This window comes from Echeneis naucrates, chromosome 17, assembly GCF_900963305.1.
Source record: "Echeneis naucrates chromosome 17, fEcheNa1.1, whole genome shotgun sequence".
Lineage (NCBI taxonomy): Eukaryota > Metazoa > Chordata > Actinopteri > Carangiformes > Echeneidae > Echeneis > Echeneis naucrates.
In genome coordinates, this window is record NC_042527.1 from 9,698,829 (window position 1) to 9,716,117 (window position 17,289).

The 17,289-nt window shown below is 42.3% G+C and overlaps 3 protein-coding genes across 4 annotated transcripts; 2 read left to right on the plus strand and 1 right to left on the minus strand.

Moving 5' to 3' along the window:
- The first annotated feature begins 162 nt into the window (after positions 1-162).
- LOC115057473 (semaphorin-4E-like) lies at positions 163-7,531 on the plus strand. The gene is made up of 15 exons (XM_029524611.1): positions 163-579; positions 1,535-1,847; positions 1,978-2,123; positions 2,823-2,885; positions 2,969-3,067; positions 3,178-3,277; positions 3,379-3,489; positions 3,595-3,746; positions 3,895-4,073; positions 4,187-4,343; positions 4,518-4,740; positions 4,861-4,976; positions 5,111-5,268; positions 5,353-5,405; positions 5,561-7,531. Exons 2-15 carry the CDS (start codon positions 1,739-1,741, stop codon positions 6,211-6,213), a joined length of 2,319 nt encoding a protein of 772 aa, XP_029380471.1. The 5' UTR covers positions 163-579; positions 1,535-1,738; the 3' UTR covers positions 6,214-7,531.
- Positions 6,309-11,622, minus strand: cactin. 2 transcript variants are annotated; one of them, XM_029524610.1, is made up of 11 exons: positions 11,576-11,598; positions 11,258-11,539; positions 10,220-10,844; positions 10,021-10,116; positions 9,789-9,934; positions 9,492-9,654; positions 8,902-9,016; positions 8,519-8,711; positions 8,292-8,414; positions 7,740-8,116; positions 6,309-7,471 (listed from the first exon to the last, which is right to left on the minus strand). In XM_029524610.1, exons 1-11 carry the CDS (start codon positions 11,596-11,598, stop codon positions 6,981-6,983), a joined length of 2,634 nt encoding a protein of 877 aa, XP_029380470.1. In that variant the 3' UTR covers positions 6,309-6,980. The 2 variants fall into 2 exon arrangements, with proteins under 2 accessions (XP_029380470.1, XP_029380469.1); XM_029524609.1 differs by having other exon boundaries at positions 11,258-11,622.
- Positions 11,623-12,253: 631 nt separating this feature from the next.
- Positions 12,254-17,061, plus strand: cdc34b (cell division cycle 34 homolog (S. cerevisiae) b). Its single transcript, XM_029524692.1, has 5 exons — positions 12,254-13,018; positions 13,454-13,540; positions 13,635-13,732; positions 14,874-15,008; positions 15,102-17,061. Exons 1-5 carry the CDS (start codon positions 12,833-12,835, stop codon positions 15,310-15,312), a joined length of 717 nt encoding a protein of 238 aa, XP_029380552.1. The 5' UTR covers positions 12,254-12,832; the 3' UTR covers positions 15,313-17,061.
- Positions 17,062-17,289: the final 228 nt, after the last annotated feature.

The following is a 17,289-nucleotide window of genomic DNA, read 5'->3' on the forward strand; positions in this document are numbered from 1 at the left end:
TCTTTTACCCCGCCCGTCATGAATCAGCTGTATCTCTGAAAACCTGATCATCCCAGAGACCAGATCAGAGATCAGTTCATAGAACAGCTCAGAAATCAGATGAGATCAGAGACCAGCTCCTTCTGCTGCAGTGACAGTCTGAGGGAGGGCTTTTTTAATAGGCTGTCCAACCGGAACAGCAGCAGATCATTCAGGTCCTGTGCGCGGCAGGTTGAGAGCCGGAGGGGCTCTGCTCAGCACGGGAGACCACCGAGTCTGAGACAGAGACAGAGACAGAGACAGAGAGACAGACAGGCAGACAGACAGAGACAGAAACAAAAACAAAAACAGAGAGTTGACCTGCGGGGAGAAAAACGCGCCTTCGCTGTCTGAAGGGAAAGTTCAGATCCAGCGTCAAGTTTCTGCTGAACTCCAGGTCTGACTCCAGATCCCACTTCACCTCTGGATTTATTAAGTCTGTGGCTTCTTGTTTCCGTCAGTCTGCGGCTCTTTAGGAGGTTTTGTTGTGGAAATGAGCTAAACAGGAGCTGTGCGGATTTTACTGGAGCCTTTTCCGGCGTTGGGCGTGTCAGTGTTCAGGTAAGACATTAACCTGATGGGAGACTTTGTTGATGTTTAACCTGCTGCAGAGGTTTCATGTTACCGCTTAGTTTCATTGAGCCAAAAACGAGTTAACTTTAATCATTCAGCTAACAAGAACAACTAACTTCAACTAGTTATTGTGATGCTAGCGGACGTTTGAAAGCCAAAGTCTAAGAAGTGTGTGTGTGTGTGTGTGTGTGTCTCTGTGTGTGTGTGTGTGTGTGTGTGTGTTTTAATGGCTGTTGAGTGAAGCTGGCTGTGGCCCCTGGGCCAAAAAATGTGAGCCATCTTAGCAGTTACATTCTCTGACATGCTGCAGCTCATCAGGGAGACACAGCTCACATGTCTGTGGAAAAACAGCTGGAGTACACACACACACACACCCTCAAACATACCTTGTAGGTTGTAGTAACGCTGCTGGAGACACACACACACACATACACACACCCTCAAACACACCTCTACGTTGTAGTAACACTGCTGGACACACACACGCACTTGCTCCTAGTTCAAGAAGGAGCAAGTGCTTTAACTGAGTCAAACCAACACACTTCCTGTCTGAGAAACAGCTCTTGCAACACACTTGGTACTTCTTGCTCATCGTCAGCAGACTTTGGCAGTCTCTGAGAATCTTTCATTGTGCGCTTGTGTTTGGTGCTGCAGGAGAGCTGAGGTTGACATCCCTGCACCCTGCTGAATGCCTTTCATGGCCCTGCATTAACATCACTATGGCACTGACAGAATTACTGCCGTGCTGACTTTAGCTCACTCTGCCCTTTCTGGCTCTATTTTTTGTTGTCGTCTTCGGTTTGTTGTTTTTGTTTTAACACATCTTTAGTGTTTCTCCTTATATCATACTTCATTTGTGTTAGTTCATTGTTAAGCCTTTTTTGTCTCTGGCCTCATTTTTGGTAAATTGATCGTGATATCCGTCCAACCTTGTCTCTTTCAGCCCTCCTTGGCTTTGTTTCTTCGGTCTGAGCCATCTATCTCACCATGGACAGCCTGCTGTGCGGGGCCAGTAAAGGGGCCAGAGCTCTTCAGTCAACACAGACCTCATCACATCATAGATGCCACTCGCTGTCTTTACCCCTGTATGATTGACTGTTAGGGAAACAATAAGGCTTAAATTCCTCTGAGCTCAACCAAAGGAGCCATGCATCCAGTGCTACCCCTCACTGTCTTGTGGCTGCTTCCTGTGGCCTTGACACTGGAAGCAGACTCACCACTGGATTGTATTCCCCGCAAATCTATTCCCTATCAAAGTGAGTGTTGCTGCCCGCCTTGTGTAACCTTGACTTATATTCTTCCAGCTCATGTTGCAAAAGAGGGTTTAGTCAATGGTTCGTGGTTTGCTAAATGACTACCAAATGAATCACTTTGTTTCATCTCTAGTGGGCAACACTCGCCTGTTTCATGAGGACGGTGTGTTCAATTACTCCACAATGTTGTTGAGAGAAGACCTGAATCTTTTGGTCCTGGGTGCCAGGGAGGCATTGTATGCACTTGACCTCAACAACATCTCCAACAAACTTGCTTCAGTAAGAACGCATTTGTCATCTTTGTTGTAAAGGCAGATTCTGTCTTGGAGCATGAGTCAGCTTAAGAAATTCCTTATCAAAATTTTGTGAATGAGGGCTGCGTCTCGTGGCTGACTTTTTGCTCTGAATTCAGCTTCTCAGGCAGCAGTCAGTTGCTGGTTTTAGTCTGACCTGAACAAGCCCTGTGTTCTGTGAAAGAGCTGTCAGAGAGGCTCGTTTCAGGGCAGCAAAGATCCCGAGCATAATCTTAATACATTTATTATATCCACTATCATTCACATTCACTGTTACAGAAAGATGTCTCCAGCCCCTAAATCATTATTTCATTGTGATCCAACCTCTCAGTCACAACCACAGATGCTGGCAAACTCTTCTGAGTAACATGAATATCTGATTGTTGTGTTTGTTGTGTGACCAGACTTGTAATTAATTTGTCACACAACATGTGAGTACAAAACCTTTGTGTTATTGCTTCCACATGGTAAACGGTAGTTAGTCTAACCCCTGCTGCTTGAAAATGACCTCACTTATGTCTCCATTTCAGTTACATTCACCATTTTTAATTACTTCCTTTGCTGGTAGTGTTGCACTCATCCATTTTTCGTGACAGATAAACCCCTGTGGGGTAAAAAAGAATAGTTGGAGAAGTGTGTAACTTTGTAAACTGTGTAACTGTGTAAATTGTTATCACTCTTTAAGGTGAAATGGGAAGTGACAGACCAACAAAAGGCCGAGTGTAAAAACAAAGGAAAAGATCCTGAGGTGAGTCCGTTTAGTCTGAGCTGATGAGAACTGGTTCTGTATTGACCAGATGAAATCGTCATCATTTTAAAATGCTTTGACAGATGGAATGCAAGAACTATATTAGGATACTGCATAAGCTGGAGGGTGACACCATGTATGTGTGTGGAACCAATGCCTTTGACCCAGAGTGTGATTACATGGTGAGACAAATTCTGTCATATCTCATACTGTACACATTTTCTGAAAAGATATTATATGGGTTTCTTCAGAAATGATCGGCCTCAGGACTAAATGGTGTGTTTTGTCAAAGTCTTATGCAGATGGAAAGCTGACACTTCAGAAAAAAGGGGAAGATGGCAAAGGCAAATGTCCATTCGATCCCTTCCAGAGATATGCTTCCATCATGGATGGTGAGTAGCTTTGAAAAAGCACAACCAAAATTTCCAAAGATGGTTTAATGCAGCAAAATGTTTTCATTTGTATCTCTGCGCTCTCCGTCATGTGTCATAAGATAACAACCTATACTCAGCCACTTCAATGAATTTCCTGGGCTCTGAACCTATTCTGATGCGCAGCTCTCCCGTCTCTATTCGCACTGAATTCAAGAGTTCCTGGCTAAATGGTAAGATAAGATAATATTTTCATCTTTTTTGTCACTATTGTTAGAGTTGGTAAGAATGTTTTCTGAGATCTTTTTTTTTTCTTTCTTTCTTTCTTTCACTGTCAGAGCCCAGTTTTGTTTCCTTGGCTCAGATGCCTGAGCATGACAAAAGCGAGGAGGGAGATGATGATAAAGTTTACCTCTTCTTCAGTGAGACAGCTGTGGAATGCGACTGCTACAACAAACTGGTTGTCTCCCGAGTGGCACGTGTTTGTAAGGTGATAAAGAGTTTGCCATATATGCACGTATTTTCATGCCCAAACAAGACAATGCCATACTGTAAATAGTGCTTCTATCCCTCTGCCCTTTCTGTGGTTTGATTGGGTCTCCTAATTGTATGACAATACGGTCTGTCTGTGCTCACAGGGTGACCAAGGGGGTCAGAGAACTTTGCAGAAGAAATGGACAACCTTCCTGAAGGCCAGACTGGACTGTCCAGTGCTAGAAGCCCAGCTGCCATACATTATCCAGGACACTTACCGCTGGTGTGACCCTCAGCAGCACTGGAAGCACTGTTTGTTTTACGCCGTCTTCACACCACAATCGTACGTTCGTATTAACAAACATGCTTGCCTTTGTGTAAGGAGGGCGGATTTCTCTTTGATAGCCTTGGCACACAATTTGGCTGAATTCGCCTGTATTTGGGTGTGTGTTTCAGGGACACATCAGACCTGTCTGCAGTGTGTGTGTACAAGGTGTCTGACATCAGCAGAGTGTTTGCAGAGGGGAAGTTCAAAACTCCAGTTCCCGTAGAAACGTCTTTTGTTAAGTGGGTGATGTATAGTGGAGATGTCCCCGTGCCTCGGCCTGGAGCTGTAAGTCTTCCCACTATTCAGTGTGCCAGCACGTGTTTGTGTGTGTGTGTGTTTGAAACAAAGCCAAACCTTCTTTCTAAGTGTTCCAGCAGGAAGCTGATTCTTTTTGTACTTTGACTTTGTTCTCTTTTTCTTTTTCTTTTTTTTTCTTTCGTTTCCCTGTTCTCTTGCCAGTGTATAAACAATGAGGCTCGTGAGATGGGTATAACTCAGACTCTGGACCTCCCAGACCGCACACTTCAATTCATCAAAGATAGGCCCCTTATGGACCAGGCTATCCAGCCAGTAGGAGAGAAGCCCCTGCTGGTGCGAAGGGGAGCCACATTTTCACGCATCGTCGTCACCCAAGTGCAGGCTGCAGATGGCAAAAAGTACCACGTGATGTTTATTGGCACAGGTTTGTGTGTTCAGGGTCGTACCACTGCAGCACATTGCTACTGCTTTTGATTAACAGACTTATGCATGAAGTCAAACTTGTTATCATATTAATATGGCGTTTCTGTTTGAATATAAAAAGAGCAAGGCACCATACTGAAGGCAGTGAACTATGACGGCGAGATGTTCATCATAGAAGAAATCCAACTTTTCCAGCTCCCAGAGCCAATCAAGATTCTAAAATTATCTAATGTCACGGTAATTTAAAGCCCTCTCATAGTCCCCATATAGATTTCTTACCACGATGAAACCATTACTTAGATGCATGTTCATTGTATGAAACTGTAAAGCATATAAAACTATCATTGTTTTTCTGTCTGTGATGTGTACAGGATCAGCTCTATGCAGGTTCCGACGACGGCGTAGCACAGATTCCACTAGCCAGCTGTGAAAGGTCCTTAACCTGTATGGACTGTGTCTTAGCCAGGGACCCATATTGTGGCTGGGACAACGTTGTTGGGAAATGTATTCTCCTCTCTATTTCAGAAAGGTAACTATCCCAACATGAAGAGCAATCAGTGTTCATACCAGCTGTATCCAAAATAACCTTAAATTATTGCATCCTTTGCTTTAGAGAGTTGATCCAAAGTGTGAAACAGGGAGATGCTTCTCTTTGCCCAGAAGCTGGTGAGTTAGTGCACATCATTTTTCTGTTATTCTGAATAAAAATTTAAGATGGCTGTGGTTGAACCATTTTTCATTCATTCATTCATCTTCTACCACTTATCTGTTTGATTGTGTGTTTAAAACTGCTTGTATGAAGTGTTGGGTTTTATTTTCAGATCCTGTCAAACCCACGAATAAATCCATCTGGCCAGGTGGCAACCTGAAGCTCAGTTGCCCTTCACCTTCCAACTTGGCAAAAACAAACTGGGAGTGGGAAAACCGCCCCCTGACCCCTTCAGCTCGACTTCAGCTACTAAAAGATGGACTGCTTATCCTCAACGCTTCTGACAGTGATGGTGGTCAGTACCGCTGCTTGTCTGTGGAGAGCTCCAAAAGTGCTGAGTACAGAACCACTGTGGCAAAGTACCAGGTTGTAATAAGAGCCTCAGGCACAGGTGATCGGTCCATTTCAGACGCTCGGATTGGTGGCTCATCTGTGACTGGACTGAAGGCTATAGTTGGGCTCCTAGTAGTTACACTTCTTGTCCTTTTGGCTTGGAACTTTTACAAAGGCCACTTACCTCTTCCCTGGAAATGTGGAAAAAAGGATGAGTCCCATGAGGAAGACAGTCTGCACTCCATTGTGCCCAGCCGAGAAACACAGCCTGCTCCGATAGAGGACAAGCCTCTGATGTCTGGAAGAGGCAGTGGCAACAGTAATTCCAACCACAGTAGAGGAGAGACAGCATTCACCGCTACTGGGAAAAATGATGCTCCTGAAGTTAGTCTCACATCTCTGCAGTACATTGACGACGAGTCAGAAATTTGAAAATGACAAACACATTACACAGTTTACACTTGAACAACGTTTTAAGAAATGGGGATGCCACGTATCCTTCGTACATAACTGGATTCATCAGTGCAGCTGTAAATTGATTTTTATTTTTTGTTTTTGCGAGGGGGGGGACAACTGTTTAATGAATACACCAAAAGGTTTGTGGATGAAAGGCTTGAATTTATGCTTAACCTTTTGTATTGTTTTAATACAATTGTATGGTACAGTTATCCATTTTTAAATTTCTGCTGAACTACTAATTGTTGAAAACTGCTCTGTATTGAAATGCATTTAAAGACTGGTATATTTTTTCCAGGGAATGAACAGTAACAAAAATAGAGCCATTTTATTTTTTAATCACTAGCTACAAAGATTTTGTTTTATTGTACTAAAACGTTTCTCCCTGGCCAATGTGTTGCCATATATTCAAATATAACCAACAGGATTTGCAAGTTTCTTGCAAGTCAGGACTTGTCAAGAATGTGAAGAACAGAGGTGGAGGTGACTAGGACTTAAAAAAAAAATAAATCAGTTTTTATGTTCACAACAGAAAACATCACAGTGACAGCACTTATAGTGTAAAAAGGGGGGAAAAAATCTTTAATGTGAAAGTCTCAAATGCTAAAGTTTCCTTTTTTAGACAACAGTACAAATTTGTAGCTTTAGATAGAAGCTTAGAAAGCAATGAAAATTGACTGTACAATCAAAATAATACACGGTATGTTTAAAACCTCGTGACTGGGCTCTTGGTCCATCCTGGTCTATCTCCTGTAGCGATATCTCTTGAAGTGGAACCACAGTTGGAAGATCCCGTTGGCAAACTGGCAGCGGAAGCCGTGACGGTGCGAATACTCCCATTCCCTGTTCACAATCTTGAAGGCAATGTCCTCATATGGTGGGCCAGCATGGAACCTTAAAATCCCAAAATCCTTGTTGTCAGGACTGGGCTCAAGGAAGTACTGTGGAGTGGAGCGTTTGTCGATCAGGTCTGGGTAGAAGATGTTGAACTTGTATCCCTGGACGATCTTCGGTGGAGGATTGTCGAAGTCGTAATGCGTTTGGTTGTATTTGTTCCACTCAAAGCCTGTGTGGACCCGGTTGAAGAAGCGGGGTTTCCTGGGACGGTATTTGTCCGCCCACAGGTACATCTTCCCCGTGACTGGGAATTCCACGCTGAACTGGGCCTCATCGTTGCCCATACCCTCTCTTGCACGACGTACGAAGGCGTCCTCTGCACTCTCACTGGCATCACCTGTGATTGAAAGAATGCAGTTAAAAAAAAAAAAAAAAAAACACCACACAATTTGTCCAACAAAAAGTCTGCTGTTTCAAACTGATGGCAACACTGACACTGACCAGTGTTGTTGCTGTATATCTACAGTATGTTTCTCGCAGGTTGTAATGCATATTTTTCAGAATGTTATTGTGCAACAGACTGATTTATTTTCTGCACTCACATTTATTTTTCTCTGTGTTTGTGTGTATTAGTATTTATTTATTCATTAAGTATGCTTCCGTACCGGTGACCTGTAGCTGTCTGCGAGCCAGCTGCAGTCTGTGGGTATCCTCCTCCGGGGTGATGGTGTGTGTGTCCAATGGCAGCTCAGAAGATGTGAGGAGTGTAGGACTGTAACGCCCTGAGTCATACTCCGCCTGACTCTGCTGGATCAGGTCCTCCTCTGTCAGCACGGCCTCCACCACCTCGCCCTTCTCCTCTTCATCCTTCCTCTCACCCGTCTCTCCTGCATCCTCGTCTTTGTTTCCAGATGCAGATGTGGAGGGCCCTGCCTCTTCATTGTCATCCTCATTTTCTCTGTCCCTACTTTTTGTGTAGGAAGATGATGCCCGTCTAAGCTCTTCTGTCACCGTCTCCCTGGTTTGCTCTGCTGTTCTTGTCCTGCGTTAAAAAACAAAACAACATTTGGACTCAAAGCATCCACAAGTATGTTTCAGGTTACAACATAGATAGATGTATGAAATGGAAGTGGCAATGTCACATGGACTGAATTTTAAAACCACTGGGTTGCTACACATCCTGGATGTGTGCAGCTTGCGGTTACCAAGCAACTTACTCATCATCCTCATACTGCGGCTCCTCTTTAATGATTGGGAACAACGGTTCACTCTCCACCCCCTGTTCCTGTTTCAGCTTGAACAGTTTTTGACGTAGAACATCTTGGTGTCGCTCTCTCAACCTGGAATAAAAATAACATGAAATAAAAGTAAATGTTTACAACTAAAACCGATTAAAGCAAAATGATTAATGGCATTTTAATAACTCCAGTTGCAGCACGTGTACCTTGCTCTGGCCATGTACACTCTGACTTGCTGCAATAGACTCTCCCAATAACCAATATCAAGATTGGAGCCTCCGGCCCGAATCTTTGACTCAATGTTCAGGTGCAGTGCCTGCAGCTGGCTATACGTCTTCCCTTTAAACACTGTCTGTACATCAGTGCTCACAGCTGTGTTGATGCCTTCACGACGATCCCCTGTGGTTTAAAAAAAACAAAAAAAACAAAAACAGTTGCACATGATGGTTGCATTCACTGAAATACCAAATGAGTATTGCAGTGAATGGCAGCAGTTGAGCAGAGACACAGAAAGAAGCTCAAGTACAACATCACTTGCTCTCCCAAAGTATAGAACCAATGTTTGAAGATATTATAGAAAACAACATGCCTGGTCCTTTCCCAGAGGCCTCCAGTTTTCTCAGTTTGCTGATCTCGTCCTCTGTGATGGTCGTCATGTCTCTCCAGAAATCCACATTCTTGCCTTGTTCTAACTCCATATACACCTACCAGTATAACAACAGACACAGTGAACCATGTACAGAATGAGTTCATTTCACTAAACTAGATGCAAAGCAACTAATAACAAATGGCCTCTGTCACGTTTAGGGTCAAAACCTAATCAATTTACACTTTAAGTCAATGTTGGGGGTGCACATGACTAAATTGTGGGCCATTTTATAATAACAATACAGGGTTTAAAAAAATTCATCTTTGAATGAACTGAAAGTTCAAATCTGTCAGAACACATTTTCCCATTTTAAATTTGCTGGGAGGTTCAGTATCTTTTCAAAAAGAGGAATTTGGTGCCCCCTACTGGCAACAAAAAAACCCCAAACAAACATTGGCGGAATGACGAGGCCTGAAGGATGCATAATTCTAGTGGAAGGAAAATAAATTGAAGTGGGATTGTCCAGTTGTTAATTAAAGTGGAGGGTAATGAATTGTGCATTTAACCATGAATGTTACCTAACAACTCACCTTAATGTCCTCCAGCAGGTCATCCATGTCAGTAACTGTGAGTCCATTGAGGAAAGTATAAGGTTCATGCATCTCGACAGCAAGATCATCATCCTCTGCACTGATATACTTTGCCAGAAGGTCAATGGGCTTGGCACGACCATCACGGATTCTAATCTTAGACCTAAGCACAGCACAAGTATATTAGGACAATGTACATATGATGTTCTAAGAAATTAACTGGAATTGCACAAACAAAATAATGATCCCATAATAAAAAACATCCCAACAGAAATCCTCTGTGATGTGCAAACTGACCGTAGTTTGGCCTGGTGCAAGTGGAAGTTGTCTTCCTGTTCGGCCCAGGTCTTAAAATGCTCTGCCTCTTTCTCTCTCTGCAGCATCTCCAGCTCTGTCTCTCTCATTGCTTTCTCTCGCTCTCGCTCCAGACGAAGCTGTTTCACCTACATGAACATCAGCAGTGTGGTTATGTGGAATTAGTCTGTATCATTAGTCCCAAAAAAAAAAAAAGCTACGCCTCTGCTCATACCTTCTGCAGCTCTCTGCGATTCTCCTCTTGAATACATTTGTTCCTTTCTTTAAGTTCTTTTTCCCCAAGATGACCAATACCTTTCTTATCCAAGGCCTGAAACCCCAAACGCACACACACACGCACGCACAAATTATCAGGCACATTCCCAAATGAATGTAATTGAGTTAATCAGTACCTACGGTGCTCTCCAACTCACCTTCTGCCACTTGAATGTGCCTAGTAAGTTGTTGTCACCAAATGGATTATCTGCATTGGTGTAGCCCATGTACTCCTCACTCCAGCCCATCTTCTCTCTCCTTTTTTTCTCCTTCGCCTCCTTCTTTGCCAGTCTTCTGGCTCGCTTCTCCTCTGGTGTCTCCAAAGCTTTCAACATTTCTCGCTGTTTTTTCTTCTCCTCCTTTTCTTTAACTGTGTGGGTTCTGTGATCGGAGCCTGAGCTGTCAGATGATTCAGCTGAACTGGAGCGATGCCTCCCTCTGTCTCGGTTGGCCCCCTCTCTGGCTCTTTCGTGCCTCCCTCGCTCCCTATCTTCACTCCTCCTTCTCCACCTCTCTTGGCTTTTGCCTCTGTCTCTACCTCTTTCCCTGTCTCTGCTGCTTCCCTTCCACCTGTCTCGATCTCTGTCTCGCTCTGCCTTCTGTCTGTCTCTGTCTGGACTCTTGTTGTCAGGACTTTTGCGTCGTCTTCTTTCTCTGTCGCTGCCTCCATCATTGGAGTCAGAATTGGTCAGTGAGCTGCCTCTTCTCCTGTCATGAGATGTTCCCTTCCGGGTCTCTGTTTCCTTTCTCTTCCTCCTCATTTTGGGAACATTTGAATCAGAACTGAGGCAGAAAAGGTGATGATTTAGTACAGTTTTTCACATCTTTGACCACCAGTATAATAGAAACTAAATATTTTCTTTTCTCTAATAGAGAATGTGCCTTCTACAAACAATCACTTTTATTATGATGCTTTCAATGTCTTGCTGAGAGCATTTGTCTGTCAAAGCCAATCAAAAATGGCAGTGATAGCAACAAACTGTTAAAGTGGCCTTTAAGTGGGACTGCTATGAATAAGAATTAATTTTAGGTAAGGATCACTTGACATTAGTGATGTTTGACTTCGCAGTTTAACACAATTAAAGCTTATTTACAATCTGCTGATTTCACCACCACCGCATCGTTTTAACTTGTAGCGTTGAACCAGGAAGTAAAACATCACAAACATCCCGTAATAACCAGCTAACAGCAGAGACCTGGATGATCGACCCCTCGACTTGCTCCTCGGCCGGTGTGGTCCTCGCCTCCTGGGGCCCTCAGAGCCGCTTCTGGAGCCTGGACGATCCCTGTGTTGAGGCCGACGGCCGCCAGGAGAGCCATCGCTGGAGTCCCTGCTGGTGGATCGTGCCCGACCACGGCCGGCTCTTCTGTTGTCAGCAGACCGACTCCGGCCTCTCCTTTCCTCCGGGGATCGAGATCTACTCACTCTAGTCCTGTTTCGCCGATCTCTGCTTTTGGATCTAGATCTGGATCTAGATCTAGGCCTGGACCTGGACCTGGACCTGGACCGGGACCGACGTCGTGACTTCGAACCCATCGCGGACTTGCTTGAGTGCGGGGTCCGACTGGTACTCTGTCGCGTAAATAAGAGGTAAGTCAGACAACAGTTTTCTTCCTCATCAGGGAAATATAATAAAATGTCCAAATATTTAGGGAAGTTTTTAAATTTCAGAATTAGTCTTGAATTCCCCTAAGAAAGCAAAAACAACAAAATACGCTTTTAAATTTGGATACTCAGGCAATAACAAGTCACCTAAATTGGGCTTTTAACGATGTGGCGCAGATTATAGACATCAAGTGAAACGACTAAAATAACTAAAATAACTAATAAAGACTAATTGTGTTTAACTGCAGTTTTAAAGCACACTAAAGTTTAAAACCCGTATAACGACCAGTGAGATGTGATGTCGTGTTAAAATAATTTGATGTTGAAAAATCGGTCAGCAGCGTCTCAGAAACAAACAACGCTCGCTTTTTCGTGACGCTGTGTGATTAACAAATGAGCTCAGCTTTTACCAAAACACCCAGCAAACACCGTGCACAGCGAAATAACCCGCTTGGTTAAATATAAATTCATATGATTAAGTCGATGTAAATGACATTGTGTTGTGTCTTGGTTGATTTGGGGGGGGGGGGGGGGTAATGTTTACAGATCCAATTGAACTACAAATACCAGGTGACATTAGGCGCCATTGCCTGATTTGAGGGGAGAGGGGACCCCTTTCAACAACATTATTCTTCTCTCAGTCTGCCGTTTGGACGTTATCAGCTACATTTCTGAGCGGACCAGACCAGTGTAATAGTTGGGAGTTGTATTTTTATTCCCTTTCTTTTTCCCGGAAGGAGAAAGTGTCGTTTAGGTCACTCTGCTCTGGCTGCTCCGTAAAGTAGAGCCTGTTAGCTAGCTCACATTAGCCGGGTGTTACCAGTAGATTTACGGCTTAAATCCGTGCCTGCCCCGACAGGTAGATCTACTGAAGCTCGGACCACCGGTCGGCCACAATGGTCTGGCCTGATCATCAATGTCTGCATGTTGTCACAGGTAAATAAATCACCTGCTTTTGGGAACTAATCGGCGCTAAGGCTTTGTTCGGCTTGTGCGCAGCCCGGCAGGTTTGGCCTGTCTCATTGTCTCCGACCATCGAAAGAACAAGTTTCTCCTTCAGTGTCGGTGGGCTTGTTTTCCTGCTGAGGTTTATTTCAGTCGTGTTGGTGTAAACAAAAGCCGTCAGGTGTCGACATCAGATCATCTTTGCGCTAACTAGTGCAATATGGCGCAACACGACCCCTCTCATGTAGCCAGTTCTCAAAAAGCACTCATGTTGGAGATGAAGAGCCTTCAGGAGGAACCGGTCGAGGGATTCAAGATTACACTGGTGGACGAGGCAGATCTGTACAACTGGGAAGTGGCCATTTTTGGACCCCCAAACACTCATTATGAAGGAGGGTACTTCAAGGTAAGAATGGCAAACGATTCCAGTTTATTGAATATTGTTTTTTTAGGCACATTGGCAGTGAATGAAAACATAGTTACCTGTGGGCAGGTGTGGAAGCTCCCTCAGGAAACACCCTTTCCTCCTCACGTTCCCAAGAAGCCTACTATTGGCTCTGTCATTGTCTCATTTTAATCTTTATTCGCTGATCATGGTGCCTTGCAGTGACATGAGAGGTTTATGTACAATTTTTAAAATGTTTTGGTCTCTCTTCAAAGTTATTCAGTGGTTGGGGAATATGTAAAAACACGTATACTACTTAAATCTTAATCACCAATCACAGAAAAACAACATATCTGGATAAGAGGGCTACTCATATCACAACGCTGTCAGTAACAGTAAAAATTGATGGATTTTATAGCAAAACAGCTGCATGTAGACGTCTGGTTTGTGTCCTAGGCTCGGATCAAGTTCCCTATAGACTACCCGTACTCCCCGCCTGCCTTCCGGTTCCTCACCAAGATGTGGCACCCCAACATTTATGAGGTGTAGTATGACAACCTGGCTCAGTTTCATCTCAAATTGAATGTTTTTGTGATCAGTGTCTACATGTTGCAGCAGCTAATTATCTGTTTTTTAGAACGGAGATGTGTGCATTTCCATATTGCACCCTCCAGTGGACGACCCACAGAGCGGAGAGCTGCCTTCAGAGAGATGGAATCCCACCCAGAATGTCCGGTTAGCACCCACACTCATTAGCTCTCTTCTGTGTTACCTCCCTGCTTTACCCTCTCCCAACCCTTTCACCATCTCCATGTATCATGCCATCATAACATGACATTGGTCATCAGCAGACTATTTGGAATACATGGAATAAACATCTGGATATTCAGCACCTCATGTATTTTGATGTTTTTGTTTTGTTTTGTTTTTTTGAGGGGGAGTTCCACATTTTGTGCATCTTAATTTTTTTCACACACATAAAAAAATCTATATTTTCAGTATGTTCGAAAATTTTTATAATGCCCCGTAACTAAAGCCACTTTTATACTCAAATCTGTCACAATGTGAATAAATTGTTATGTTGAGATTTGTTTTAGGGTGCTTTGCCCGTGCAGTTGTATGTAGAGGAGATCATGATATTTTCATTTTTATTTGATCAAAAGCTTTAAGCATTTCTGTGTTGATCTATTAACACAGACATTCTGTGCAATGAACTGGAAATTATAAGTACAGTTTATACTATCTAAATATTCACACCACAGGGCAGCACAGTTAGCAAAAAATTATTTTGCCCCTTGCATGTTGATAATGCAATTCACAATTATATCAGTCAAAATGGTTGTTTTTGTATTTAATTTTCTCTATAGAAGAAAAAATTATACTGTAATTTTCATCATCGTATTGCTTTATGTCTAGATAATGTGAAGTCCAAAGTGAACAAACATGATGTTGGCCATATTGCAATTCTGATTATTTAGCGGCCTTTACACACAAGTGATAATATTTTCTTGCCATATTTTTCAGCATTGTTTGAGAAAGTTGTCTCATTGACGTTGGTAATCATATGTGCTTGTCCTTTGATTACAGTTCAAAATATCTGCTGTTTGGGGGGAAAAAATCTAAGAATTAATTGATTATCAAATGAATCAATACTAACCCTAATCCTAAAATTGTTTTGTTCAAGGTCTGTGAAATGAAAGTTATAAGAAAATCATCATGAGTGAGAAAGTATAACTATTCCACATTATCTATCAAGTAAATAATTCATGTCTTTATCCATCTTAAAGTAACTATAGTGATAATTTCTGTGGGGTATTTTTGGAAAAGTGTTGTAGGTTTGACTCATTTTCAGCTCACTTTTTGTGTTTTTATTAAGGACCATTTTACTAAGTGTGATCTCGCTGCTGAATGAACCCAACACCTTTTCTCCTGCTAACGTGGATGCCTCCGTCATGTACCGTAAATGGAGGGACAGCAAGGGCAAGGATCGGGAATATGTAGAAATTATCAGGTAAAGCATCAAAAAACATTATAATAGCAAAGCAAAGATGAAGAGTGTTTTTCTGCGTTATGCTATCGTTGTATGTTCTTTGTGTTGCAAAAGGAAGCAGGTTTTGGCCACCAAGGCAGAAGCTGAACGTGATGGTGTGAAAGTCCCGACCACACTGGCAGAGTACTGCGTCCGTACACGTATTCCTCCTCCTGATGAAGGCTCTGACCTCTTCTATGACTATTACTATGATGACGACGACGTAGAGGGCGGGGATGGTGACTGCTGCTACGATGAGGACGACTCAGGCAATGAGGAGTCATGACGTGCTTTTTCTTTCTTTCTTTCTTTTTTTTGCAGCAACACAATCTAGCTGACGTGTGCTACTCCCTTTTTTCTGCCCGGGTTGCTAAGATATTCAAGGATTTTGAAGCTTCCCACTTTTAAACCAATGAAAAGAGCAGTTTTGTTTTGTTTTTTTTTTTTCCTGAATCTCTGAATTACTCCTGGAGATTTAAATCAATGCATCGTCATGGAAAAGTCAGACCTGGTAAGATTTGCACCAGCACAAAAGTAACCAGTTTGTCTGTTTGCAAACCGTTTTCATCACCACTTAAAACCTTACATGAGAGAATAACTTAAACAATTTCTCCTATTGATTAATCCTATTGAGTTGTTCAGTCCCCTGTACAGTATAAGGTGTTGTTGGATTAATACCACTTTCAACAATAGCAACATTTGCACATGTGCAAACATTTCCAAACTTTTCTCAGCCTCTGTCTTGCATATCTTTATTTCCCTAATTGTAATGGGGTGTTGCTCACCAGTAGTTGGTCTGAGTGGCTGATGAATGAAGAGGACTTCAAACAGCCTGTTTTGTGTTCAGCATTGCACTGCTAACACACCAAATCAGACTTTCTAAGTTTCACAGTCTGTCTCGCTTTAAACGAACCGGACGTGAATTGACATGGGACAGTGTTTTCAAAGTTCCTGTGCATGCCACGACATCTTTGGAAGCTTTGTGTCTCTTTTACTGACGGACAATTTATCTACATCGTGATTTGTTTTCAGCTCGGTGATGACAAGCACTAGACGATGGCGGATTCCCTATCTAGAGGACCGTCTGGCAAACTGAGTCAGTGGGTCAAATTCCTCATGTGAACATTTTTGCTAACGTAAAATTGAACTTTGCTGTGTTACTTCGGGTTACTGTTGGATGTGTTTCTCTGTCATTTCGAGTGTGGAGTTATGTTATTTGAAGTAGCTCAGATGTAAGAGTTGTGTAGGAAGACCAAGTTTTTCGACGGGGTTGAAGGGCTGGGAAGGGGGGCAGAACTAATTACTGATCAGAACAGTTTTTCTCCACAGGTTTGCTCTCTGAGTGGCCTGAAGGAGCCAAAGACTTAAAACGGTGTAAAAGTAAGCCCAAAATATTTTATGACTGTTGTGTTCTTGTGTTTGTTTGCTCTCTTGCAAGCTTTGTAATTTTAGTCTCTTTCTTTGGGTAGACATTATGCCTGCAGTCTCTGCTTGAGAATTATTATTTTATTTTAATTTTTTTTTCCTGTAATGAGATTATTAGGTTTAATTGGCAAAAAGCTTCTGTCGGAAAAGTGTCAGTCAAAAGGTGTTGTTGCAGTATCAGTAAGGATTATCAAAGATTTTTCAGCTCTGAAAGTGAAGAAGGCCACCGTGTTTTATTTTCAGTTCTGTTAGTTGAGTGGACGAGTTTTGATATAATTTTTAGAGTGTGTGAGTGTTCTATGTATTTTTGCATCAGCAATATTGATTGTTTTGTTTACTTAAATTTGGACTTCATACTGAATTTCTCAGGATAATAAATTACATTTGACAAAATAATTAAAACAAGCAAATATTTTCCTCTTGAGGTGGTCTTTAGAGTTAGTTTGCAGCTTCAACAGGAACCATAACTGATATGCACATGTAGCTGTATGGATGATCACCATGATGTTTTATTCACTTGTTTATTTTATTTTATTATTATTATTATTATTTTATTTTATTTTATTATTTTTTTTTTGACTATTTAAAACTGAAAAATAAAATTTATTGGAAAAAAGATGTGCAGAATTGTGTTGATTTACGGCTGTGATAAAAAAAAATGGGGGTGTGCCAAAAAATGGATTAATATAAGAATCGTGATTCTCATTTTCTCAGAATCAATTTAAAATGTCCCAAAATCGATTAAAAAATAAATAAATTAATTAATTAATAAAACATTCGCAGGCTGTCTGCCTCCATTTTGTATGTGTCCTGACATCACCACAGAGCTGGTTCTGGA

Coding starts and splice junctions, on each gene's coding strand:
- LOC115057473 (XM_029524611.1), top strand. CDS start 1,739: ATGCATCCAGTGCTACCCCTCACTGTCTTGTGGCTGCTTCCTGTGGCC. Junction 4,741..4,860: donor CGTGATGTTTATTGGCACAG/GTTTGTGTGTTC, acceptor GAATATAAAAAG/AGCAAGGCACCATACTGAAG. Junction 4,977..5,110: donor TAAAATTATCTAATGTCACG/GTAATTTAAAGC, acceptor TGATGTGTACAG/GATCAGCTCTATGCAGGTTC.
- cactin (XM_029524609.1), bottom strand. CDS start 11,598: ATGGGTTCGAAGTCACGACGTCGGTCCCGGTCCAGGTCCAGGTCCAGG. Junction 10,117..10,219: donor GCACATTCAAGTGGCAGAAG/GTGAGTTGGAGA, acceptor TTGGGGTTTCAG/GCCTTGGATAAGAAAGGTAT. Junction 9,655..9,788: donor TTGCACCAGGCCAAACTACG/GTCAGTTTGCAC, acceptor TGCTGTGCTTAG/GTCTAAGATTAGAATCCGTG.
- cdc34b (XM_029524692.1), top strand. CDS start 12,833: ATGGCGCAACACGACCCCTCTCATGTAGCCAGTTCTCAAAAAGCACTC. Junction 13,733..14,873: donor AATCCCACCCAGAATGTCCG/GTTAGCACCCAC, acceptor GTTTTTATTAAG/GACCATTTTACTAAGTGTGA. Junction 15,009..15,101: donor GAATATGTAGAAATTATCAG/GTAAAGCATCAA, acceptor GTGTTGCAAAAG/GAAGCAGGTTTTGGCCACCA.